A 27936-nucleotide genomic window follows, 5' to 3' on the forward strand; every position below is an offset into this window, starting at 1 on the left:
AAATAGCTCGTGACATCACTGAACGAGGAGTGGATGACGAGGAGGGGCGATATTCCAACCAGGAAAAAAAAAGCTCCACCAGGAACGATGAATTACCCAATTTGACTGTCAATATTCAACACTTTGCGGGCTTTTTGGCCCCCGGAGAGAGCGTTTGGACAAAGCGCGCTTCCAAGCGATGAAGTTCCTCCCGGCAGTTTGTTCTTTTTTTTCGCTACAATTCCCGGGATGGCTAGCTCAAGCTAACGTTGCTCGCTAACTGCTTAGCTCGTCTATTTAGCCATCCATACCCCCCATAACTTAGCCCATTATCATTTTTTAAAGTGGGGAATTCTTGTTTTTTTTGTTTGTTTATGTGCAACTCGAGTGTTTGGCTTCGGGAGCTCGACGACGTGAGTGTGCGGTAGATGGACGGGCTGACGGGAGGCGGTTGCTACCTCTGCGCGGGCGTGAAGCGTCGGGGTCTGGGCGGCTAGGCTTGCGGGAGGGCTCCGACAAATGTGGCAGGGGCGGTCAGCACTGTCCCGCTGTCTCCGGGACACGAGTGTTTATTAAAACCAGGCTTTTTTGGGGTGTGTGTGTGCGTGTTTAAGTCGTTCAGCTTCCACGATTGAGCAGCGGTGCTGGGAACGATTAAAAAGGTGTTGGCACACTGGAAAAATCTTTTTTTAAACACACCCCCATGTTTAGCTCGTTGCTTCTAGTATTTATTTATTTTTTTTACAAATGAAATGGTCTTGTACACCATTTAAAACATCGCTTTCCCCTCGTATTCTTCCGACAAGTCTTTTTTTCTTGCAAACTGCGAATTTGCATACGACTTAAGTCTTAAGCTGTCAAATATTTGTCACCGGCAACGAGCAAAGAAAGTAGCAAGATCCCATTCGACCGAACGGGATTCCATTGACTTGAGCTTGGAGAGCCATTCCGGAGCCCGGCGCGACCCTCCCCCCCTCCCCCCTTCGTCTGTCAGGCAGGGCTTTTCTGGCTCATGCGGTGATGACTCTTGACTCCATGATGGCTTGTTGCCTGAGCGAAGAGGCGAAGGAGTCCAAACGGATCAACTCTGAGATCGAGAAGCAACTGCGGCGGGACAAACGGGACGCCAGGAGGGAGCTGAAGCTGCTATTGTTGGGTAAGCATAATCATCCTCCACCTCGTAACAGAGGATCCAAAATGGTCAGTTTTCATGTCATGTCGTGTCAGTACACCTTGTGGTATGCAAAACATTGCATCCACTTGCCAAATTGTCATTATTCCGACTGGCTTGTGAATATGCAAATCTGTGGCATATTGTGATCTGGATGACCCCACATGTCATCAACTAGTTGATACAGTTGATAAGAAGACATTTTGTGGTCTCTCTCGCCATTTTAAGTGAACTGTTCCAGTGTGCGACGTGTTCAGTAATTTGTCCTCCTTTCTTTTCCGTGGCTGCTAGAAAATTGCCCTAGTTTCTACAATAAACAAAGTACTGTAGTTACTGTCTTGTACACTAAAGGAAACAGGAGTTCAGGCCAGGATCGTTCAGACCCAGGTCACTATGATCTTTTTCGCAAAACAGAAATGGAAGTAGTGTTTGTGGTTCAAATTTGGTTGTTTGAGGTATCACCTCTGTTAATGGTCCATATTCTGCAAATCAAAATGTATATACTTTAACGTTATGGTTTTATAGGTTAAGTTTATGATAAAATGAAGGCAAATTGCCTATGCTTTAATATGAAAGGCATTTTGTTTATCTACCTCATGGTAGAAGAGTTTTTAACTTTCGAAATACTTTGACTTGCAATCTTTAAGCGTTCACTATGGCAACTTCAGAAAATTCCACCCAAAAAGTGGAATTAAACTGAATCATAAATCAAATTCTGCCAGTAATGCAAATAAATCTGTGGCTTTTCCATTTCAATTTTTCCATGTTTCATGAAACAGAGATATAAAGATGTGGACTGCTCTTCTTAAGCACTGAATTTATCTAAAAAAATAACCTGTTACGGCTAACTTTGTCTTGCAAAAAATGTTCTCGCGATCAGCGTGTATTATATTGGTATAATTTATTTGCGTTTTCAATGTTTTTGCCACGTTATTAGATAAAGGTTCATTGTGAACCGCTCCAAATAACCATGTCACAGTTGGTTGCTGTTGTATTTTGTTTTTGTATAGTGTTGTTGATTTCTGTAATTGTGATGTGTTATTGGTGGTCTTAAAAAGTGTATTACCGTATTTTTTGGGACTATAAATCGCTGCGTAGCACCAGTCAAAAAATGTAGAAGAAAAAAAATGTCCATTGTCATAGTTGGTACACGTGTTCGGTGTTTATCGTAATTTGCGTTGAATTATTGCCAACTTCTGGTCTGACGTGCATTTACGAGGATTGTAATCATTTTGCGGATTGTTTTCGCAGGATATTTTGAAATCTTTTATGGTGTGTATTATTAAAAGAGAAACAACCTTCCTGTATTCTCCTTGATATTTAATGGAGAAAAAAGATCATTGTAAGGCTTGAAAAGGTTGTTGGGGGGGGGGGGATTATCTGCTTGACTGTGACAGACAGGCCCTCAATGAGGTGACCCACAGTACACATTTTGTTTCTATATTCCGAATGTGATGACGAGTCATCTGGCAAATTGAAGGAAGCACATGAAGCCCTCTGAGTCCTGAGCCTCTTAATCCAGATACCATCTTGGATTAAAACTCCAGTGCCGACACTTTGTTCTCAATGAAATGGCATTCCACCGCTCACGTGTGTAATACCAAGAAGCATTTGAATTGCCTGTAGCTTTACTCATTTCATCATTGAATATAAGGTCAGTCTGAGCAGTAAAATCTGCACGAGTTGGCTGGGTGGGTAAAAGAGGAAAAAGTACAAAGTGTCACCCTGTCTCCTTTGAACTGTAAACGTATCAGTATGTGCAGACGCTAATGAAACAAGTCACACTTCGTAGCCTTCAATTAGCAGTCATTTTGTCTCGTTAAATTTGAAGGAACAAAGCCTGGCGTAGTTGCAAGTTGCAACCAGGTGGTCATGCAGAGGATGCGACAAGCCTCTCACACAGAGAGCCCGCAAAAATTGCTGCATCAGGCATCACATTTGAAGAGCCAATATTTCCCATAATGTCCCATAATTCCTGTACACACTGGCCGCATCATGCCTTAAATACGACGCACCAATACAGGGCACCCTCAATTTTCGGCGGACCCAACATACGAAGTTTCCGAGTCATTCGCACAAGAAGTGATGCTCATTGTCACACTTACTGTTTTTCATTCCGTTGCTCTAATAATGAGTTTACTACTGTGTTAACTAAGGATGGTCAAGACCATTTTTTTACTCCCCAAACCGATACCAGTATGAATACTCGACTCTTGAGTGCTACCAACACCAAGTTAACAAGTGCGCTTGAACGCGGTCCCAGCCAGAATTCTGTCAAAAGTCTACACGATCACCCAAACACTTCATTTTGGCATGTCACGATGACATGTCCATCTTAGGTTAGCTCAGCCGTTAGCATGTCTTCTCCATCTTCCCTGGTCATCCCATTCATGCGAACAACACTTTTCATAATTGGAATTCATTCACTATAACTGATGCCTTGATTACCAACTCAGCAATGTGTTAAGATGCACTAGTAGCCAGCCGGAGCTTGTTGCGAGCTACCTGGTGCGGCGTAAGTAGTACCATATTTGCCTCGACCTCCGGCTGTTGATGTGAGTGACGCGCGTGCGACCAGACCAGCAAAGCTTTTGATTTTACCGTCTCGGCGGTTAAATCTCAGTTTTGCAATTTCATGTTGTGATGAGGCGCAAACTCTACCTCACAAACTGCATTTCAAAACTGCTTATTTCGAGCCTTGTTTACAGATTGGTCAATAAATTCTGGACCATGGGAGCTGTTCAGAACTTAGCTCTAAAGCTGAAGGGTTCAGACACTGATTCATTTTTGGAGGGGTTTGGGTGGCTCAGAATGGCGACGCTGTCACCGACTCAGTTGCTCGCAGTCCCTAAATCAATCCAGAAATGCAGCTAGGAATGAGATAGTCCCCAGTTATCACTGACGTGGATTTTGATCATAGTGCCCTTAAAATTCAGATCCAAACAGAAGCTTACCCAGGTAATAGGGACCAAAGAGTTGCCGTGTGAAATTGGTTTTGTGGGGGAAAAAAAGAAATGCAAAATTTTTCTCGGTGGTTTGTGCTTCTCATACCAGTCTTGCTTTCTTTTCTATGGCCATGTGAACAGAGAAAAAAAATTTTTTTTTTTTTTCTTTCTGGGAGGAGAGCACGACCAAAGGTGGTTCTGCAGCAAGGGAGGAGCGTGTCCGTGTCATTGACAAAATAAGGCGCAGACTGGAAGGTGGACATTTGGAGCACATTTGGGAAGGTTGATTAAAGTCTATACCACATGAAATAAAGAGTTTAAATTTTGAGGATTGACATGTTATCAAATTAATTTGTTTAATAAATCAATTCTTGGCACTTATATTGGGTGCAGTCATTTTGGGTCACCCTGTAAGAGGGTGATTATGTCGTTTGTCACTTTAAGATCATCAAAATTAAGAGAATATTTCTTGTCTTCAACAGTGGGTAAATTCTTTTTACTTGTAAGAATATACCGGTAATCAAAGTCACCTGCTGTATCCGCCCATTATGATGCAAATGAGGCCTTCAACATTTTTATTTGAAGTTGTGTTATTTTGTTGTCACTAATTGAAGATGTTAGCACTTTTTGGAGTGTTAAAACTGTTGCGTAATTTGTTTCTTAAAGTATTTTGGTGGCCACCAGATATTTCCACTTCTCAAATGTGCGTAAAATGAAAGTCAAATGGCATCTCGATCACTTTCACGTTTTAATAATTGCAGCCCATTCATGAAAAATCGAGCGCCTTAGCTATCAGGCTTTGCCTAAAATTGTCTTGAGTGCTGTAGACAAAATGATGTCACCGAAGAGCAGACCAGCAATGAACCGATGGGGAAAGAAAACATTGACTGGCGTCATTAATTAAAAGGCAAAGTGTGCCTTTTAACATTTATATTTCACACAGTGTATTCATACCGAGACTGAGCATCTGTCATGCACATTGTGCAGCTCAAACAGGTTGGTACATCTGGGTTAATGAGTGTTTGTTTTTAGGCAACACCCAAGTATGTTGCATGAATGGAGCCAGCCTATGGCCATTATAGTCCTAAATCTTCCAGTAAGCCCAGGACGTATGCCCTATTTGTTTGATGGCTTGGAATATCGGTAGCTGCTCAAGTTAACACAAACCTCTAAGGCGCAGCGCACTTGTTCAGCAGGGTGAAATGACCCCCAAAAGATTTTTGAGCGGTGGGTTTCATGTACGGGTTATTTGGTGCCACGTGCTCTGTTTGCATTCCCAAAGGTCGGGGCCACTCGTGAAAAATGTCGTTTCACAGCGTGGTAATAAGGCATGTGTTTGTAGTCGTGCACTATTTGTCTGGCAGCTCTGTTGGTTGAGCAAACCCATATTGACACACCCTGACTTTCAGCAGATATGTGTTAGACTTTGGGATGGGTACTGAGCCCCGGTGGTAAACTAGCCCCAGGACTGTCTTTATAAAAAACTACTCTGTCGATGATCTCCACCCTTAACGGTTCCGTAAACGGTCTTGGAGAAATTACACAAATTCATTTTTGATTGATTTAGGCGATATGAATGTGATTTTGGACCCTCTATCTCTCTGATGTCGTTTCGAACTACCGATGAAATTAATATGTTGGTCTCAAGGTGCCTGTTCACAATCGGAGGTGAACAGTCTAGCGCCAACTGTTCATTAATTCCCTTCACCATGTCTCATGCCCCAGTTCCAGCTCTTGGAAAAACAGCCCCCTCGAGTGTGATGGATCCACTGTCATACTTGACTGTAGGTTTGGTGTTCTTTTGGGGTTGAGTTAATGTTTGCGCCAAATGTACCGTTTGGAATTACCGCCAAAATGTTGAACCTTTGGTTCAATGCATTGTAACGAATAGTCCAAAACCTGTGACATACTATGCATGTTCGAGAAAGAAAAATAATACCGAACCGCTAAGATCTATTTTGGTTTCATCAAAAGCGGGAGTTTTTGTATGCGCTGCCTCTCATTCAACATGGGTTTGTAAGAGGGTGTGCACACTTGTGCAACCACAGTAAATTTTACATCCCCTGTCAAAGATTAAGAACATGTTTAATTGAGTTTCACGGGTTGAAGGTCACGTTCATGGTGGGCAAAAAAAAAAAAAATGGAAATTTGCATTGGCCTCATTTATTTTTTAAAAAATCTCACACAACCCTGGCTTGGAATGGCTGGGGACATGGCGAATAACTTGTTAGAATTCCTTTTTATACCTTAAAAGTTACTCTTCATTGTTTGAGAGATGTTGAAAATGTCCTTTGGGAAATCCGAGTGGCATTGGATTAAGCTGCAACCAAAATGGGACAAATAATTTAATTGTAAGTTCTCAAGAAGGAAAAGTATGCAAGGAATTTTTGGTGAAAACTGCATCCTGTGGTGTGCTCTCGCAATTCGCACGCTCTGTAGCCTCTTTTACACAAAGATCGCCCCCAAATTGCCACGCCAGAGCCGTAACGGAGGGCTCTTAACCGACTTTGCCTTTTTACACATAAACCAGAAAAGTGGGATATTGACACAGCTGTGTGTGTGTTTGTGTTTTCTCACCGAGATTCAGCATCCTGCAATCTGATAATTAGACGCATGACAGCGTCAGGATCTCTTGTGACGTGTCCGTCCGACAGCGTTAAACACAACAGGACGGGAGAAGTGAATGTGGGGGTGTTGAAGTTTAAAACCTGGTTGCAGAACACCCTCGCACGCTTGTGCTGTCCTGCCTCTAAGACAACGTTTTTTAAAAAAGCAGATTGTGTAGAAGGGTTCTACTTGATACATTCATATTCTATATTTGATGCTTTTCCATGCTTGGTAGTGAAAGTCGATGCTGACAATGTGTTCCAGATAGAAGCAGGAATGGCTGTTAGACGATTCCGTTCTTCCACCACATGTGTGAGCAAGCCAGCGTGACATCACGTGGATGCCCCCCCCCCCCCCATTAAAAAAAAAAGATGAGGGCTGTGGATATCCCTAAAGACAATGCACACTCTCTCCTATGATGACATTAGAAGTTATCCAAATTAGGGCCGCAACGAACAATTGTTTTAATAATTGATTAATCTGCTGAATAATTAATGGAGAAACACATTTTAATTTCCATCCCATTCTTCAAAAACAGGATATTATTTCAAATTGACAGTGCAGAAAAGGCACAAATCATCATTAATTATGATTCACTTGCAGTTTTAGTCCGTAACATCCATCAGAAAATCTGCAAAAGTGTTTTTCCAAGTGAAACTGATGTTGCAAATGTCCTATTTTGAAAAAAACAAACAAACAAACAAACAAAAAAACCCTATCAATCAGTCTGCTACAACAGAGGACTACTGAATCTGTAAATATTTGCTCTTGTGGCTGAAATTCTGAGGATTTGGAATTTTTTAAAAAATCTGTCCTGGTCCCAAAACGAATTCATTCTCAAAAAGAATTATCGATTAATTTAACAATCCATTAGTTGTTGATGAAAGTATTAATCGTTGCACCTCTAATACAAATAATGCAGAGACATTTTTTTTCTTTTTCTTTTTGTCATCTGTATATTGTCACAGCCTTTCTTGTTTTCTCCACTCTTACTTTATGATAGCCACTGTTCTTCATTTCCTAAATTTGTCCCGTAAGGTTTTGTCTCGGCTGTCTTACATGGTGGGAAGAGATTTGGAGGTGGAAAAGCTTCTCTCATCTCACGGTAACATGGGAAATTAATTTGTTCACTCACGCCCTCTTCCTATGCGAGTGCAAATCCAAGTGCAGTGTATTTACAAAGTTGGATATTGTAAATATATCATTTTCTATTATTTGACAATGGATGATTGCTCCCGGAATTTTTTTGGGGGGGGTCGGGGGGGGGGGTAGATGATCTTTTATAATTAAGTATAACGTGCTTTGGACTCCATCCTGCATACTTTAATTCACCACTGAAAAGATTGTCACGACAGGTCTTAATTTATCATAAATATTGCCGTTATTTGCTGAAGTACCCCTAACGTAGGATATGTTTTAATTCTTGTCAACAGAGACCGGTGAAAATATGCATGCCTCAAATACACATCTAATAACCAAAGGCAATTTTTGTCGGAGCAAAGTTAATGAGTTGCTGGATGATCCTTGCATACTTGTGACTAGCCTAAAGGGGGTAGACAAACCTGCCCGAAAAGCACTTTTTAGTTTAAAATGCTTTTTTTTTTTTCTGTCATGGCTAGGTCTGGATTCCTTCAGGCAGAAAGCAGGTTCACTTCCTAAAAGTGTCACTGGAAAAGTCCCCGCGGGCGAAAAGGGCCACTTGACAGCCATTTAGTTTCTGTACAGGGAGAAAAGCCCCCAGCCAGCCTTGCTAGCACTGAGCTAGAGTGGCTATAGCTTCCTGTTTGATGTGCTTGGTTGGGAGTGTTAGGGAATCATTTACTCAGGGTGTAAATTTTTTTTTGGTCACATTTTGCACCTCGCCACTCTCTTTACTTTTCAACTTGGGTCTCTCACGCTGTGCTCCTGGTTATTGATCTTCATGTAAATCATAACTAAAATGTCGGTTTTGCCCTCCAGATAGCCCTGCCAAATGAATGGGATCCGTTTCCAGGTTTTTTTTTTCTTCCCCCTAGCGAGTGAATGCTTAATTTCATTGGCCGAATGTTTAATACAATAGTTGGTGGGAATCTTAAGATGCCCGCGTGGGTTTACTTTACTAGGTATTTCCAAATTTGATTGCGTTGCTGCTTATTCATGTTATTGACACTAGTTTTCGGCTTGATTTTCACACTTTCATGGCTAGAAAGCCTCATTTTTACCATTTGAGTTATTTTATTATATATTACACAGCGGGACCTTTTAAGGTCAAACACAATTGACCTGTATTATGTGCATATTTCTCAACGCCTTTTCCTCAAACTGTCACAATCTGAACATTTTCTAACACCTTTAAGTAACATTTTTTAACACTAGTCAAGGCAAAGATTTTCTAAGCAATATGTTCTGTGCGCCCCAGCTAGTCTAAACACGATATTCAGATTGCTATTGCGCTAGGAGAATAAGAATTAAACCGATTAATCCACCTTGTTCATTCATTTTAACATTCGACCACCCTCTGCTGTCGACTGGAATTGACGTCAGAACGCCTTCTGACTCGCATTGTTAATGTTATGTGATCAAACCTAGAACGCAGGTGAGCCGCGAAGTTCGGTTTGCGAACCTGATGGCACTTAGATGCAAATTTCAGTTGACGGCAGAGGGCAGTATTCATGACAGCCACCCCACTCGAGATGGATCAAAATGTCTTAATCAGCGCCTGTTAGATTTGTGTTTGGAGTTAGCGAGTGAATGTACGACTGTTGACTGCGAATATGTGTAAAAACAATCATCATGAAATTCAAAAGCCACATATGGACAAACATGTAGAAGGAGGGATTGTAGTGCACCATCCATGAGTAAAATGATGGCCCCGAAGATGTTTATAATTTCCTTACTAGGCCACGGGTGGCAGCAAAGCACTACTTGTGTCTAAATGAAACTCCTTCAACATGCTTGCAGTCGTTGACAGTTGACGCCGAGATACCAACAAATTACATCAAAGCAGTAAATGTTATTGCTTTGGCTTGAGCACAAAAACTGTCAAGGTGAGTTTTTCAGTAAATAACAGGAGATTGGTTGCCCTCATTAAATCTGTGAATGGCTAACCCCGAATAAATGGATGTTCACTGTCCTGTCAGTTTTTATTCAGTTACTCGTGTTGACTTTGGCCATATTGTATGGAGCAGCCAGGACTACAACATGAGTACGACATTGTTAATAAGTTCCACACTCGTACTCTTCCGGGTGGTATCAGAAAACAACACAGAGGAGCAGCAAAAAATACACTTGTGCATTTAATGCTTTTCTATGCTCACTGAACTGAAGTCTCACCAGAATTGCTGCTCTCAAGCAAGAAGCCGACATCTTATTCATCTTAACGCTTTTACATTGTCATCTTTTTGAAAATGATCCCAGAAGCATTTATCCAAGAGGGGTCTCAGGTTTTTTTTCCGGAGAGAACTCTTGGAGTGTACTCAGTTATACCGAGTAATGTACAAATGTACAGATAGCATACAGTACAGAACATTGTACATGTAGTGACATAATGCTCTTTATGAATGAGTCTGTTATCATGTACATTACACTTTTTGACCTCCATCCAAAGTATGGAGAGAGAGAGAGAGAGCGGAGAAAAAAAAGGCTTGCATGTTTGCCTTGACTCCATGGAGACATGACGAAGCCTATCATCCAGTGTTGTCTGCCATGTATTTATGAGTCCGGAGCTGGGGTTGCCATGGGAACTAGCATGAACCCTAAGGAGTAGCACCAGTGAATGTACAGTAGCTTGACCGTGAGAAATGCTTCTGCTGACTTTTCCACTCACGCACAGGAACAATGGGATCTGTTGAACCGAGCTCGTCATGCCTGCAAGAGATTCCACTTTTATGTGTTTGGAGATTGAGTCGCCAGGCCAGCCAGCTACAGGAGCACCTAAGAGAAGGTTGATTAGATGTAGTGAAAGACATGAGAGCAGTTGACTTTGGAGAGGAAGAAGCAGAAGAAAGACTTGCCGTAATTTCCGGACTATAGAGCGCACCTTATTATAAGCCGCACCCAGTACATTTTTAAAGAAAAAACATTTTGTACACACATAAGCCTCACTTGTCTATAAGGCGCAGGTGCCCATATTGTAACATGAGATATTTGCAAAGAAAGAGGTTTCAACGTTTAATAACATACCTCAACTTTTCTTTGCCTGTAACGCGGCACCATGGCGGCAGTAAAACAGCTGATTCTCAGACGGGTGGTTTTAAAAAAAAAAAAAAAAAGAAAAGGGCGCTGTTACCTGCTGTAACACTTGGTCAACCATTCCTTCATTAGGCTTTTTACCATTCACGACAATGTCTTTTGGGAGGGTTTTCTTTTGGCATATATAAGCAGGTGAACATTACTAAGACTGTTATTGTGAACGCTGCCTCGTTTGATAAATGGAAAATTGTAACTTTAAAAGGAGTGTTGGATAATCTCGTGGCAAATCTCGTGAGACTCGGACCAGGAAGTGAAGTGAGACGAACGCTGAGCTGTGCTTATTCAGTACCTGATGTATCTGCAATCGGCATCGTAACCCGGCTGATAGGAAGAGTAAAATATCGTCGTTTGGGAGTTTGAACGGTGTCGCAGAGTGGGTCGTGTGAACAGCTGTGAAGCAAGGAAGATTAGTTGTTTTCCCACATGTTTCGGGCACATACAACATGCCGGAAAGTGCACACCAGTCACTCCTGTAGTCTATTTTGTATACTTTTCTATTTGTTAGTCCCATTTGACATATCGCAGTCTTTTATTAATGCTGTACATTTTCTATGTTCAGTCGGAAATAAAGCCTTAGACCTGTGTTATTAGGCACCACGTCCATTTTGGAGAAAATGTAATACTTTTAAGTGCACCTAAGGGTCGTGAAAATACGGTAGCTGAAGGCTCTTCTGTGGATAGATGATGATACGCATTACTCTTCACCCGCCTACTGGTTTGGTTCAGCAGGGTCAAAAGTAGTCTTAAAATAGTCGCACATACGTACACAGAGCCGCAAACACAGGTGATCTCACTTTTGTTTTAGACCATGTGAGAGCCCAAACAAATATTGATTGTTACTCTCATCGTTATCGACACACATGCTCTTACAAGGCAAACCCACTTTGGCTGACCTACTTATCTGCACTTTTCTGCGGTAAATTGAACTGAGAACTTAATATGCTATGTATGGATGGAGCCTTTGTTTGGAAGCCATTTCGCGTGCACACACACAGACACATGAGATAATCATTTTATATTCAACTTCAACTAACCTTGAATCCCTCTTACAAAGTCTGTAAAAGCAAAAAATGCTTACGCCCTATCTGTTGGTGTTTCGTATAAACGGCGTCGCCGCAGAATCGGGGCAAAGAGTCAACACGGCAAGTTGTCGTATCAGAGCCTAAACAGAGGCTGGACCATGCCTGAATGAAAGAGAATGCCAGGAAGGCAAAGTTATAAGTGACAAGTTCACACTCACTTTCCCTGTTATGTTGAACGCAATCGTCACTGTCAGCATTTTGACAACTGTTTTTTTTTTTTTTTGTTTTTGTTTTGTTTTGTTTTTTTTTTTTGGTCATGCACTGTTAGCGTCTAATTAGCTGATTGTGGGATGCGATGTCTCTGCCTTGTCCCTGCGTTAATAGATTACTAAGTAGTAGGGCTGAAAAACGATTAATCAACCAGCTCGCATAATTTTGATTACATAAGTTGAAGCAAAATCTCTGCTTGACAGTTCTCATTTTACCACACTGACTGTTGACTGCAGGCTGACGATACACTCCGTGTGGAAACTACGTTTTCTTGATGGCAGTGAGCCAGGACTAAAAAGTCAGTGATATACAGAGAATGTCCAGTTTGGGATCCTGTCACACTATAATGAGCCTACTGCAAACCCCAACTTACGTACCGCAACAGCATGTCTACGATCACAAAGTTAAGGTGTCAGTGTTCGATGGTTTAATATAGCCTCCCTGCTCTAGTCAGACTGTATTACAATGCCCCCACAAGTGGTCAGAGATAGACACAGTCACCGGTGCACTCAGTTACTTTCTTGAACCAACGGTAACAAAATTAACACGTCATAAACATATTCCTCCATGAGCTCCTATGGCTACATCTCATGCAGGCACTCAACAGCATGCAGACTGGCTAACAGTTAGCCACTTAACAGCCAGTCACGAAACCCGAGCTCACAACAGCCAAATCAACTCTGTCGTGCACTGATGCCGCCCATATCACTCACCAGGCCAGGCCCCACCGCTTTCAGCAAGTGGGATAATCTATCGAACAATTGATTTTAAAAATGTATTTCATATTGCAAGTTCAATTTACATCCAATAAATTGGTGGTATAATCGGTAGAGTATTTGACTCTAAAAATATTACATAGCTGCAGCCCTGGTTTTAATGAAACAAGACAGACTTGACTCCTTTTTGTAGTTTTTTTTTTCTTGACTTTTTTACATACTTTACTTTTCAGCCAATGTCTGACCATAAATGTGATTAAATTACCCACTCCACTAGATTTCACCGCTTAAATCGAAATACAATCCTCAATGGAATTGTGTTGTTTTACTTTGCTACAAATGCTATCTAATACAGCTGTCATATTTTATTGGTACTTTTGCTTCAGCAGCTCTCCACACACAAATAACAGTGTACACGCTGGCAGTATTTATTTATTTTTTAAAGTCTGTTACACAGACAGTTTGGCATGGAGGGCTTGGACTGATGCCCGAGGGCGTGATGGTGCAAATTCCTTCACAGTCGTGTGTACCAGCGCCAGGATGGAGGTTGGCCACTGAGGTCATCCTGTCGCTAAGTACGGCAGCGTTTTAACCGCACAAATTCAGATGGCATCAAAAGAAGAGCAGCTGTCTGACTCGCAGGGTCGGCTTACTTCGCACAGCTCTTTATGGACTCAATTTTGTACTTGAGTTTGCGCTCCTTGACAGAAATGTCATCGTGTATTGACATGGGGTGGTGTGTTATTTTCCCCTCATACTTCCCAACAGGAGCAGGAAAGTGTTTCACGGAGCCCCGCTTATGGTCCTCGTTTCAGTTGTGATCCTCTTATTTCTTCCATCAGGTACCGGTGAGAGCGGCAAGAGCACTTTTATCAAGCAAATGCGAATTATTCACGGCTCGGGCTACACCGATGAGGACAAGAAGGGCTTCACCAAACTGGTCTACCAGAACATCTTCACGTCCATGCAGTCCATGATCCGGGCCACCGAAACCCTGAAGATACCATACAAGTTCGAACAGAACAAAGTACGTCCTGTTGAAAAGTCCCACTTTTAACTCGTTTGAAATTGATGCTGTTCAATTACAAACTCAAATCAGTTCTATTACGGACACAAAAAAAATAATAAAAACAAACAAAATATTTTAAGAATTATGTCCGAATCTTACGAGGAAAGTTTTTTTTTTTTTTTAAACTTATGAGAGTTTTATTTTCTCAAAGAAAAAGGGTGTGCAATGCAATAATATAAATGTCATCAAGTTATACTTAAGTATGTGTTTAAAAAAATAATGACATACATCAGCATAAGGTAATTATCAATGTTACTACTTTGAAATGTTTATGCACACATTTTGTCTGTTCTGGAGCAAAACAAAAAACATGAACATGTTCTAATACAGTTTTTACCCCGCAAAAACACAACTATTCTCATAATGGAATTTGAAAATAATTCTAGCATGAACAATTAATTTTTTTCAGCCTGGCCCACTTAACTCCTTCACTCCTTCGAAGTCCACAATGAGTAGTTATGATTCTGAACAGAATGCAGTTCTACATATTTACTTATTGTTGTCTTAACATGATGTTTAAAATAAATAATGAAAACACGCTAAGCATCAATCAAATATTTACACATTCATGTAGTTTGCATTGTGACTAACAGTTACTTAGTTTTAATAAACAAAGAGCTGCCAACTTTGGATATTTAATGTAATGTTGACGATCGACCAAAACCAAAGGCCTTTTCTCCGAGCGTTGTATTAGCATGACCCCTTTTTGCCTCTCAGAACAATGCGCAGCTGGTGCGCGAAGTGGACGTGGAGATGGTGACGTCGTTCGATCAGCCGTACATCGGCGCCATCAAGATGCTGTGGGCTGACCCTGGCATCCAGGAGGCCTATGACCGCAGGAGAGAGTACCAGCTCTCGGACTCCACCAAATAGTACGTCTGTCTCTTTTCTCTTTTCTCTTTTCAAGTGTACTTCAGAAACGCGCACGCGTCCAATGCTTAAAGGCGAACTAAACCCAAATGGTTTTATTTTGAAAGAATAATTTTTACATGCCAGTTCTAGTCAAAAACAAGGTACTCTGATTAATATAGCAATTGTGGACGAAGAATTCAATGGGTAATGCGCCATTTTGGCACTAGAATGTTTGGATACAAACCTGAACCATTCAAGAGCAGTGGTTGCTCGCCATCGTTGGCCGCCGTAAACTGGCTTGATAATTCGATGTGACCGATGTCGTTGCTGAATATTTACACCATATCTGTCTCGCGGTGTTGGTAAATAAAATGGTCAGAAAGGCCTTTTTAGTTGCATTAATTTTGCAGTATTTTTTAAAATATTTATTTGTTTTGTGTATATATTTTAATTGATGTATCTCATTAAATAGGTGGTTCATGTGTTTTTGTAAAGAATAAAACAAACATTTTATTTAATGTAATAATTATCATTAGAACTATTAAAATTAAAAAAAAAGATATCAGAATGAATTTGTTAAAATTGTGTGGCGAATGAACACTAAAGTTTGCCCACCCATGTTTTGGATTGTTGCATGACACTCACCAGCCACATTATGTACACCTGTGGAATCTATTGAGATTTTTACACAGAATTTGAAATTTGCATGAGGGAGACAAGATATTCGAAACAGCTGACTGTGTGATGCGGTGCAAAGTGACACCACATTCATGAACATACAGCGTGTCCCAAAATTCCAGAAGTATCAATTGAACAGATGTTAGTTAGGCCGTCAGTATTTGACAGCTTAGGCTTTGCAGTTTTTATCTGCATATCCTTCCCTTGCCCACGGCTCACCAGCGGACAATGGGGCAGTGTTGCAAAATCGCCAGCTGGAAAAGTTTTTCTGTCCTCGATTATATCTGTCATTACGCAATAGTAGGAGACATTAAAGTAAGAGCTGTTGTTCACAAACGCTGCCTATCCATAATTATTGGGTGGAGAAAAAAAAATTGCCTGTTATCCATCTACCGATGAGCTGCAGTCATGGACAGAAAAACGTACTAGGTGGGAATTGTGCAACAGGGGTAAGGGCTTCCAAATATTGAGGTTGAAACTGTCAAATGCTGATGGCATCTGTCCGAGTGATACTACAAACCAAATCAAAAATAAAAAATGTCAATAGTTACATTGGAGGTGTACCTGATGTCGTGTGTGGCGAGTCCGTATCCATGATGTGTGCCTCCTTGTCATATGTCCCTCCTCCCCCCAATTCACAGTTACCTTAGCGATTTAGAAAGAATAGCGACGTCGGGGTACGTGCCCACTCAGCAGGATGTGCTGCGGGTTCGAGTGCCAACCACCGGCATCATTGAGTACCCGTTTGACCTGGAGAATATAATCTTCAGGTACTGGTGGCCCCGAGCGCCGCCCATGACGTCTCTGGTTGGCCCGGTCGTGAACCGCCGACGCCGCTATCGCCATGAGCTAGCTTCAGGCTGCACGTAAACGCATCCCTGATGGTGACCTCCCAAAAGACTAGAGTCCAGGCCTACAGTGCATGTCAGGAGGTTGGCATGTGGTGTAGCCAATTGCTCATGTTCGAGTCAAGCTTTTTCAAAGAGTGAAATTCTGTCTTTGGGAGCTGCCATCACGGATGAAGCTAAAATTCTTTTGGTGGTTCTGGCACAAAATTTCATCTAATCCCCTTGTGGTGCTCGGGAATGTTTCCTTTGGTTACATCTGAACTGATCCACTTGCTTTTTGGAGGGTTTGTGTGCTATCTGCTCTTATGCTTCCCTTTCTCTTTCCTCTCTCTCTCTGTCGTTTCTTTCGCTCTCCATCCTGTCTCCAGCTATCTTAGCGATCTGGATCGTATCGCTGAATCTTCCTATCTACCCACCCAACAGGATGTGCTTAGGGTTCGAATCCCAACCACTGGGATTATAGAATACCCTTTCGACTTGCAAAGCATCATTTTCAGGTAGACCAAAGAATTGCACCGCTTTGACTAACTCCAGCCCGCCCATGTTTGCATTTGATGAACAAACGGCATGCCGTTGATAACACCGAGAGCATGTCTAACGTCCCTCCTATGAGCCCATTGCACTTCTCGATGCATCCTGATCCTTTGATTTACGAGTTTAATTCTTTTCTGGACAGAGCTAATATTTTGATATATAAGCTCTTCTGAAATGATATTTTTATGAAATTATCTGCTATTATGCTTATGTGCTTGATATTGTAAGGCATAAATGTCAATGTTTTTTTTCTGGTCGTCCGTGGCTTATTGCAAAGATTTTTGATGACAACTTTTGTGTTAAAATAATATTGGTATATAATAATTATAATTCAGACTTTAAAAGCTCTGGGATCTTCATTTGTGCAATTTTCTGTGCTGTCAGTTAAAAATAATGATATGACTGATTGTTCAAAAAAGTAATGGGTAGATAAATTGATTATTGGTTGCAGGCGTGTGTGTATGTGTGCGTGCGCATCTCTCCACAAAATATGGTTTGATACAGTTTCTGATACGTGGGGTGTGAAACGATTAAAGGATGGGTAGATTTTGGTGGACCAATAGGGCATGATGCAATTATTTTTTTGTCATTCTACATATATTTGAATGTGCTTGTCATTAAATGTGCCATAGATATATCTATTTATGTCTCTGTATGGCTACATAAAATAAATATATATGTGCACACATGTACAGTGATCCCTCGCTACTTTGCGGTTGGTTTATCGCGGCTTCAGTGCATCGCGGATTTTTTCAAACATCAAACTTTTTCTTTTTTTTTTTAAATATACTTGAGTACAGTATTGTATATGTTGCTCTATGTGACTCGCTGTTTTGCAGCTTATTGCGGACTTAAAAGAATTTTTTTTTTTTACCTGTCTATGTTAATTGGTCGCTACTTCGCGGATTTTCGTTTATCGCGGGTGGTTTTGGTCCCCATTAACCGCGATAAACGAGGGATTACTGTACTTTTTAAAATTCAATAACCGAAATCAAATTTCACCATCTTAAAATTCATTGAGCTGCAACTGGATTTATGTTCCCTCAATATTCGCAAGCTTGCCAAGAAAAGATTTTACACAACAGCCCATTTTTGTGCTTCTGCGCTCGACATCCTTTCAAGATTTGGCCCACTAACAGTCCAGCCGCCAATCCATAGAACAGCTTCCATTCCTTTCTCCTGCAAGACAAGAGAGAAGCTAGAAATGGATGTAGCGAACAAGCAAGAGTGATTACAGTAGAGTGCAAATCGATTGGAAGCCATCATGTCCGCCGCCTCCTACGCTTGGCAAGGCTGGAAATAACTGCAACGTGGTTGCACTCAAGAGCTTCCCGGGCCACTCCGCTGCAGCGAATCTGAGAGGCTTCGCTCGGCCCGGCTGCTGCTGCTGATGGTGACTCACTACACGCTCTCAATGGCTTTGCGTTTATTGAAGAGGCCAAAAATACAAACATGATTTGGGGAGGGACGACAAAGGTGTCGGGCTGTATTCACTGAAGCACATGGATTGTTTAGTTGCGTTAATATGGAGCATGTTACCCGCAATCCATGACAGTAACAAACACACATATGTGTGATACGCCAATGATGACCCCCCCCCACTCCCCCACCACAACCCCCACCCATCCAATGCTAACAAGGCAGCCTTTCATAAACATTCATACTTCCTGCTCTTTTTAATTGGCTTTGAAGATGTCATTTCTCTTGGCTCATCCAGCATAGGAGGGGAGTCTATCTTGTAAGTGGGTCACTCATTCTCGCTAGAGGATGAATAGGAGGGTGTCTGATGTGGAGTTATTTGAGCCAGCTTGTTGTGTTTGCCGCTCGTTATTGATTTCCCCTTTGTGATATCAAGGTTTTTTTTTTTTTCTTCTACCTGTTCAAGTGTTAAATGATGGGGAATCAAGTGAAATTCCCATCCATTTTCTATGGTGCTTGTGCTCGTTGCTCATAGATGAGCAGTAGTGTTGTGACCATTTGAGATCTACTTGCACAGTGAGATACCATCTGATAGGCTATGGAAGCCTTTTCTTGTAAGCAGTTTTTTTTTTTTCACCCTACCTCATAGCCCAGTCTTAACGAACATAGAGGACAACTAAGAACGTAGCCAGTACTTTGCGACTTACTGACTTTGAGCAGTCGGCGGGATACACCCTGCAGGGCACAACCATTCATAAATAGGCAGACAGACTTCATTTGTAAGAAAATGCTTCTGTTTTGCTACGCTTGCACTATAGCCCAGTTGTCAAAAAAATCCGGCACAGCAAGTTCTTGAGAGCAAAAATCTGACGTTCCTTTAAAGGTTAAAGGTTCTTGTCGGCCTCTTGAAAGCCACCACGACCACTTATCTGTCAATGGCTAACTACGATGTGGAGGATGATTTTCAAAAAGATTAAAATCCGAGCCAAATGGTTCTTTGCTGGAATGGCAGTCCACTTGTCAGATTTTTTTCCCCCTTCCTCATGCAACAGAGATGTCAAGCACTTCTCAGAAACATCCTATCTACTTACATACATATATACATACATACATACATACATACAGTCACAGGAAAAAAAAATATTTGACCATCATTGTTTTTGTGTTATGGTCATTTTTAATGCCTGGTCCAACTACAGGTACATCGCTTTGGAGGAATATAATGACAACAAAAATAGTCCATAATAGTTTCATTGAAGAGCTCATATCGAGCCATTTAATGTGGTTTTCTTGATAGGAAACAAAATTACTGGGAATACAATTCAGCTTAAGCATGCCAAGTAGGACATAAAGTATTATGAGATCAGTTATGTTTTGTCGTGGTTGTTATATTTTTCAGGCCATATACCTTTAGTGGTACCTGGCATGAAAACAAAGTGCTCATTTTTTTTCCTGTGTACATAGAACCGCAAAATATAAACATACACTGTCTCTGTAGATTTTTTTTTTTGCCTTGTTTTCTGTGCTATTAACATGGTAATCACCGACCACTTGATCCAAATCTTTGTTGAAAGATGGATGTCCTTTTGCACCTCTTCATTTACTGCATGCTAAGCGCATCCTTGTCTTGAATTGGAACGTATCTTTGGCTGGTGGCTCCGTTGCCACTTTTCCCTCAACATTTTCAGTCACTGCTATGTTTAAATTCAATTGATTCACTTCACGTGAGCTCTCAAGTTTCCTTTGATTGACACTTCATCAGTTTCATCAATGCATGCGCCTCTTCATGTCATTACTATTACGATATATCTACGGCGAAGCTTTCTTAATGTTCTTTTCTGTTGTGTTTGCTTCCCCGCGTCCCGTTTCAGGATGGTGGATGTCGGCGGCCAGCGGTCGGAGAGGAGGAAGTGGATCCACTGCTTCGAGAACGTCACCTCTATCATGTTTCTGGTGGCGCTCAGCGAGTACGATCAGGTGCTGGTGGAGTCGGACAACGAGGTGAGAGATGTCATACAGACGTCATGAGTTGAAGCAAATGTTTTGGAGAAGTATTGTCTTTCCTGGCAATTCCAATCTACTTTCGCAGTACGCGCAGTTGACCAAAGTGCTGTACACAGCGGTGAAATTAACACACACACCAAAGAGCAATATTTTCCTTGATATTTTTCCTTCACAACTCCATGAGTTAGTCTGATTATTATGATAATTTTTTTTTTTAAATAAATACATTGACATTGACACTTGACCGTTGTGGTGGCGGTGTTAAGGTGTTTCTGAGTGACTAAGCAGTGTTTTGGCATCAGAGTGTGCAGGGATTAAGCTGGCTGTGTTGACAGGTCTGAGACAAAAGCCTCCGACCTTGCACACCAGTCAAACCCTGGATGCTTTGCTTTCACATCCCTCCGATTTCGTCACATCACCGGCTCTCTTTTTGTATTTTATATTAGCACTCGCTACATTTCTTGTGTGTACAAGTATTTGAATTTTGAAAGTGCTTGTGTTGAATTGTGAGTATTCTTCGGCGGTGTTTGTCTTCAGCTGAGATACAAACATATTGATTTAGATTCTGAACTTTTTTTCCCCCCATTGATAAGGAAAAAAAATGGCAACTATTTTCTTACTTGTACTACTTATTGTGTGTACTCCAGATGACCAACGCAGCACACCACACACAGTAATTGTTGCGCTACCGAGATTGTCCTGTGAGAGGCAGCATGGTTCCTCGTGGTGTCCAGACCAGCAGAAAAAAAATAAACTGGTGTTGGTAGTAGTAGTAGTAGGAATAAAACTAGAAGAAACTACGCAAACTATTAGCTTCTCTTTTACCTCTTTTGAATGCAGCCACTTCCCCTTCTTCATAACATTGTGATAAATGACCTGCGCGACACATTATCTAAACAGTCAACAATTTGCGCCTCTCTTGGTGTTTGGTTAAAGCACCAACTTCAGCAAACTTTCCAATTGGATATCGTTGCCATTTCACGTCCCATTTGAAGATTTTGCTTGGCAAGGGGGCAATGCTTATATTTAATAGCATAATCAATGTGTATGCACCGTTTTAATTACACACATACCAAGATTTACTATCATAAATATTGAACAGATTTAACATTGACGACTGTCATCTCGAATCACTCGTAACACAACCCGAACCTCAGAATAATCTCTGAGTCATATGATAATCGGGCCTTTGACGACTTTGACCGTAAGAGCAAAAATGCTTAAATTTAACACAATAAATCGGCATGTGTGTACCCCACTTTGACTACACACCCATAAGGAGATGCTGTTGTCAATATTCAATGTTTATTTACTACTGTCAGCGCGGAATCACTCGTAACACACCCCACACCTCAGGATAATCGCTTAGGATAATCTTTAAGTGATAATAGTTGGACCGTGGCAGATTCTGATCAAAATTCCTCAAATTAGGTCCATGTGTGTTAATAACGTGTTGCTATTTTGGGTTCTAGTTAGTATTTTTGTCATCCTCTCACTCTCCTAACCTTTTGTGCATTTCCAGAACCGCATGGAGGAGAGCAAAGCGCTGTTCAGGACCATCATCACATATCCTTGGTTTCAAAACTCCTCCGTCATCCTCTTCCTCAACAAGAGGGACCTGCTGGAGGAGAAGATCATGTACTCTCACTTGGTGGACTACTTCCCGGAGTTTGACGGTACTGCTTTCTTCCTTTGAATTAAGTTACATTGGCTGTTTAGTTGGAGGTGTTGGGACATGCCAATTTCCTGATTGCGAGTATTTCCTTATTTATGCTTGTATGGACATTACAAACGCTTAAAGAATAGCAAAACATTTTGGTGACCTGTACAAAGATTACTTTTGGTCATATAGTGACACCGTGTGGCTAGAAGGGGGAACTACATTGAAATCTCCCCTGACTTCCACTAATTGGAGTATTTATTAGGTCCACAGTGAAATTAAATTTTCCAGAATTAAGTCATCCACGAATCCACAAAATAAGACATTACAGCAAACACAATCTGTTTTATTCCAGGGATGTTCATTGTTGCCATCGTTAAAAGTCCAAGATTTCTCAGCATACAGTTGTACTTTTTAAAATAATTTTTGATTGTATTTTTTTTTTAACATGCTGTGGCGTGATTTATTTGTTTGTTTGTTTATTTATTTTGCCAGGCCCTCAGCGTGACCCATTGGCAGGTCGTGAGTTCATCCTGAAAATGTTTGTGGACTTGAACCCGGACAGCGACAAGATCATCTACTCGCACTTCACCTGCGCCACCGACACGGAGAACATCCGCTTTGTCTTTGCTGCCGTCAAAGACACCATCCTGCAGCTCAACCTCAAAGAGTACAACCTGGTGTGAAGTGCTCTGTGACAGAGAGAGAGAGGAGAGAGAGCAAGCCACACACACACACACACACACACACACACACACACACACACACACACACACACACACACACAAAATTATCCACTTCTAGAACATACATGTCTGCATGGAACATAGTCATGCGCTTCGCTCCACACTCGCTATCTCTTTTTTTGGGTGTCTTGTGTTGCTCATCACAGTGTACACATCACGTGAGCCTTTCTATGGTGGGAATTCATGATTGAACCTACAGTACTATATTATCAGCAGTGCTTGTGTGTCACAGGGTGGCCCATGTCAAAGACTTTCCGGTTCAAAGGGCTTTCTCCCGACTTGTGTACACCGTGCATGCTGTACTCGACTACAGTGTGCTCATATTAAAGAATATATCAGTTGGTGTTTTTAAAAAAAAAAAAGGAATGCCCTCCAATCCAGAGCGCACCTGCTCTGTCGAATGTAAATAGTTTTGCTTACACATAGATGACTTATCTACTTTTTGCCTACTTTGTAATTACAGTGGCTACACTCAAAAGGATTGTAACCCCCTCACACACACTGCCCTCTTGGCGTTTCAAGTGTTAATACCCCTTTAAGACAGCACTACCACTACATTTACTGCGAATCGCTCCACAGTTGCGTTGCCAAATTGACTCCACATTTCTGGTTTGTTTTTTGTAAATAGAAATACTGTACAGTATGTTGCCAGTATTCCCTTAGTGCAGGAGTGGGAGTCGGTCTGCCATGCAGTTCTCTGCCTCTTGAGACGTGTTAAATTTATGAGGCGCGCCGGCGAGAGCAGGGGAGTTGTCTCTTCTATTTCCGTAAGTAGTGCTTTCCTATGAATCTCGAGTTTATTAGAGTCCTGCGACCACATGATGCAAACTCAAATTCGAAATTTAATTTTGTCGATCTATCGAGTGCGGCGTTTCCCAACCTTTGTTGTACATTAGAAAAACGTCTGATGGCATACCACCAAAGAAAAAATGTCATAGCAAGTACAGATACTGATTAGATGAGCACAACGCTTTTATTCCGTTGCATAAAAGGCAAAATGTGGATACACAGGTTAATTGTATTTTCTGTCATCTAGTGGTAAAGCATTACATTATTGTGCCTGTCACTATACGTCACCGACATAAATGGATGAATAACAATATATGATTTGTAGAATACAAATAGTGTTAAAAACATTCATGGAATTGGCACAGTGTTTGGTATTTACTGGTCTAGTATACGTGGTTAAAATCTAGGAGGAGTTTGTTTAAGGACTTCCTGGAAAAAAGCAAAATAATTTTAAAATGCCCACTTTAAACAAAAATAGCATAGACTTACAATTTCTTGAATCACAAGCACTCCACTAATGATTAGGTATAAATTCTTGACACTCGTCATAAACGTGCCTACCAAATGTGCATTTTCACCAAGATCAAAGGAAAAGTTTAAGATTTCACATTAACTTTTTTTTTTTTTTTTTTTTTTTTTTTTTTTATTAAGGTGGGCAAGCCCTAGCAATTTGTTTGAATTAGTAATTAAGAATCCAACCGAAAGTGGTCCTTTTCCTCCATGTATTTAAATACTTGAGACCAATTGTTATTTTTAAAAAATGCTTTAATAATTTAATATTGCTTTTACAAACCTTTTCAGGTTTTAATTACTCGTAAATATTTTCTATTCACGGCCAGGGTCGGTCCCGATCCTCCATGAATACTGGGGTTCACCGTACTGCCATATCAATCTGTTTATGGCATAACAATCCTCTCCTTTAAAGGGGAAGTCAAGTCAAAAATTGTCTTTACAATAATATATCCACCCGTTTTATTCATCTCGGCGGGGAGGGGTGCCACTTTCTCTTGTACTGCCATTTGCCGCCGGCTGAAAATGACATCACTTTGCCTCAGGGCTTAGCTTGCGCACGCTCACCTGTTTTCTGGGGTTGGTCACATGGTGTTAGCAAGCTGAGCCCTTAGGCACTGTGATGTCATTTTCAGTCGACAGAAAGTGGCAGTACAAGACAAAATGGCAGCGCGCCCCCCCCGCCCCCCCCCCCTCGAGTTGGCTAAAAATCAATAGATATATCTGTTTAATTCATATTCCCCAAACACAGTATTAAGCAGAAGACCCTGTTTAGACTGGTCTGGGTGCATAGAACATACTTTGAATACATCATTATTTTGATAGCGCTTTCACAACAGCCGCACCTGTAACAACGATTGATGATGATTTTTGATGCGATTTCCCTTTTAACTTGTGATTTCTTTCGTTCTTCTAATGGTGGAAGCGACATCCCTAATCACACCGTTTCATTTCAATACATTCATTATTATTAGTAGTAGTAGTTGTGCAGCCAATTTTGCTTCTCATTCAACTGCATTGCTTCAGCTTTTTTTCGGTGTTTAACTGGCACATTTGATCAATGACTTGAAAAGTGGTTGATTGATTTTGTTTTTCTTTTTCTCCTCTGTATGGGATCTTCTCGGTGTCGAGCTCCAACGAGGAGACTGTGGCTTTTATACTGCTGTAAGATACCCAAGCTATTTTACCGGCGAAGATGTGTTTTATCTTTCGAACATTCAAGCAGTCTGTTTTTGAAAATTCTCACGCTTTATGCAAAAATCAGAAAAAGACAAAAAAAAAAAATTTAACTCAAAAACACATCTAGTGGTTGAATATTTACTGTCGGCGCATTCTTGAATTTTTTTAATTTTAAAACAGAATATGTTGACTGTTGGTACCAATCCCATATCGTGTCTCTCGATGTTTTTACTCTTTCTCTAGAGCGGGGTTCCCCAAACTGATTCTGGGGTCAGATATTTTCTCGGCAAAGGGCTTTTTGATTCTTTGTAATGAGTTCCTGCTCTGGTTCCGTGTACAGTATGTGGCAGTGATGTATTTTGGTGAGCGGGCTGGGGGAAGAAGCGCCTTTCAATTTGGCCACTTGAGTTGATCCAGTTGAGGAAACCCTGCTCTATAGCTCTTCAGAAGATGTAATTCAGGTGTGTTGTCATCACCTTGTTATGACAAGGGCTACTATTTGCAGCTTTGGTAGGTAACAGTGCTGTGTGATTGAGGTGGGGGAGATTGTGGGTGCGGGGGTGGGGGGCATCTAAACCACAGATGCCTATATGTAACATTCCAGGTGGCTTTTTGTTTTCGTCACATTTTGCCTTTTTACAAGACAAAAAGCAAGCATCTCGACTCGATTCCCTTTACCTCTTCACTTGTTCGCTTTGCTGACATTTCAACGCCCTCGCAGTGTTTTTTTTTTTTTTGCTAAAGGCTTCTGCTTTAAAAGGGCCCCATTTGTCTAATAATGCAGACGTCTTCATATTAAAGTCAAAAAGCCGGCCAAGGTGTCTCTCGTTGTGCATCGCAATGGTTCCCCAACCTTTTATTGAGCCAAGGCGTATTTTATTGTACATTAAAAGTCCCGGCGCTCCACAAAAAAATGTCTCAAAAATGATATACTGGAACTGTGAATTGTTGTGCTTGTCACGTAGCTGCAATCGATTTGATTTGTAGGACAAAACCAATTTCAGCGAAGTTGGGACGTTGTGTTAAATAAAAACAGAATACAGTGCTTTGCAGCTCATGTTCAAATCATATTGAATTGAATATAAAGACAAAATACTTAATATTTAAAATAAGTAATCAAACTGAAACTTGGTTTTAAGCAAACAATCATGAGCTTAGAATTTTATGGCTGCAACATGTCCCAAAAAACCTGGGACAGGTCATGTTTACCGCTGTGTTCCATCACCTTTTCTTCTAACAATATTCAATAAACTTTTGGGAACTGAGGACACGAATTGTTGGAGGCTTTGTGGGTGGAATTCTTTCCCATTCTTGCTACAGCTTCATTTGTTCAACAGTCCGGGTCTCCGTTGTCATATTTTACGCTTCATAATGCGTCACACATTTTTTCAGTTTGAACATTTAAAAAAAAAGTCTTGTAAATGTAGTGTATTCAGTTAAATATAGGTTGAGCATGATAGGCAAATCATTGTATTCTGTTTTTATGTTTAGCACAATGTACCAACTTCATTTGAATTGGGTTGGTAAACCAATTATTTTGGGACCAATTAAGTGGAATTGCTTAAATTCTTGCAGAGCAACGGTTGGGAATCACTGATGTAGTTAGTAGTGTGTATTGCACTTAAATATTTCAAAGCACCTGCAATACAGTTCCGATCCTGAACTGGAAGGACTCGGAAAATATTTCTTCAGTTTACATTGAAACAAAGCAGTGTTTAGCAACCGAAGCCATGTTGAAATGAGAAAAGTCTCACGACGCACCACCAAATATAACGTCACAGAAAGTACAGAAATTAGGGTCTTGTCTCAATTTACTCACAAATTTGATTAATATGAAATGTGGACCCGTTTCGTAGAACATGAAGCTATTCTGTTGTATGAATAGCCACAGATGGATGAGCATTTCATTTTTCGGTTTGTGAATAGGTCAATGCCATCAATCGACAATCTTTTTTTTTTTTTTAACCATTTAAGTAAAATTGAATCATTTTTCTGTGGAACACTATCAATTTTTATGACACATTAAAAAAAAAGTACTTAATAAATTTCACATACTGCCAAAAGCATCTCACTGGCCAGAGTTTGAGCTGCATTGTGCTTGTTTACAGAGTACACTTTATTTCCCTGACCCACTTCGATATTGGTGGTAGGCCCGTGTACTGTACCCGATGTCAGTAAATACGAACGCACCGTACAGTGAACACGCTTAGTAGTTATTCCAGTTTATACATATCATCGTTGATACATTCAAAGAATCTAGCCTGTTGCTAACCTAAAAGAGCAGCCCCTATCGAGTCACTCAAACAGCCTCAGAAATGATTTAAACATGTTGACTTTTAGATTGCAGAGATGGTGCCAAGCAAAACGTACTGCAGTAGTGTGTATTTTCATGCAAACCTTGTTCTGGCCCAGGGTAGGGAAATGGCCATTGATTTCTTGAAATGAATGAATTTGCTGTCGCCCCTTGCTTGATTGGAGTATGTCATCTCCATGGGTCAGCGCACTGAAGTGACTCGATACTCAACCCAACCCTCCAAAAATACTTTTTGCTTTGCTTTAGCTCCCAACGGTCATTTTGAGCTCCGTTGTTTTATGTAAAGCAGACACACTTTACCACCTGTATATTTTGCAACCACTTAAGATGTTTTGTTTTTCAATAACTTTGTGTAGTGGTGTACAAATTGAAAGTAATGTATTTTTTTTAAGTA

At 40.9% G+C, this 27936-nt stretch overlaps 1 protein-coding gene across 2 annotated transcripts; it reads left to right on the forward strand.

The window, feature by feature from the left end:
* Window positions 1–24717, forward strand: LOC109532023 (guanine nucleotide-binding protein subunit alpha-11). 2 transcript variants are annotated; one of them, XM_019896603.1, is made up of 7 exons: window positions 1–1135; window positions 13783–13967; window positions 14727–14881; window positions 16756–16884; window positions 20212–20341; window positions 21867–22020; window positions 22500–24717. In XM_019896603.1, the coding sequence occupies exons 1-7, from the start codon at window positions 1000–1002 to the stop codon at window positions 22688–22690; spliced, it is 1080 nt and encodes a 359-aa protein (XP_019752162.1). In that variant the 5' UTR covers window positions 1–999; the 3' UTR covers window positions 22691–24717. The 2 variants fall into 2 exon arrangements, with proteins under 2 accessions (XP_019752162.1, XP_019752161.1); XM_019896602.1 differs by lacking the exon at window positions 16756–16884 and adding an exon at window positions 16181–16309 and having other exon boundaries at window positions 2–1135.
* The last annotated feature ends 3219 nt before the right edge of the window (window positions 24718–27936 follow it).

Source organism: Hippocampus comes, unplaced genomic scaffold (assembly GCF_001891065.2).
Source record: "Hippocampus comes isolate QL1 unplaced genomic scaffold, H_comes_QL1_v1.1 scaffold22, whole genome shotgun sequence".
Lineage (NCBI taxonomy): Eukaryota > Metazoa > Chordata > Actinopteri > Syngnathiformes > Syngnathidae > Hippocampus > Hippocampus comes.

Bases quoted from the DNA above. Each gene is read 5' to 3' on its own strand.
- LOC109532023 (XM_019896603.1), top strand. From the start codon at position 1,000: ATGACTCTTGACTCCATGATGGCTTGTTGCCTGAGCGAAGAGGCGAAG. The intron at 1,136-13,782 runs GTAAGCATAATC...TTCTTCCATCAG, and splicing joins GCTGAAGCTGCTATTGTTGG to GTACCGGTGAGAGCGGCAAG. The intron at 22,021-22,499 runs GTACTGCTTTCT...TTATTTTGCCAG, and splicing joins CTACTTCCCGGAGTTTGACG to GCCCTCAGCGTGACCCATTG.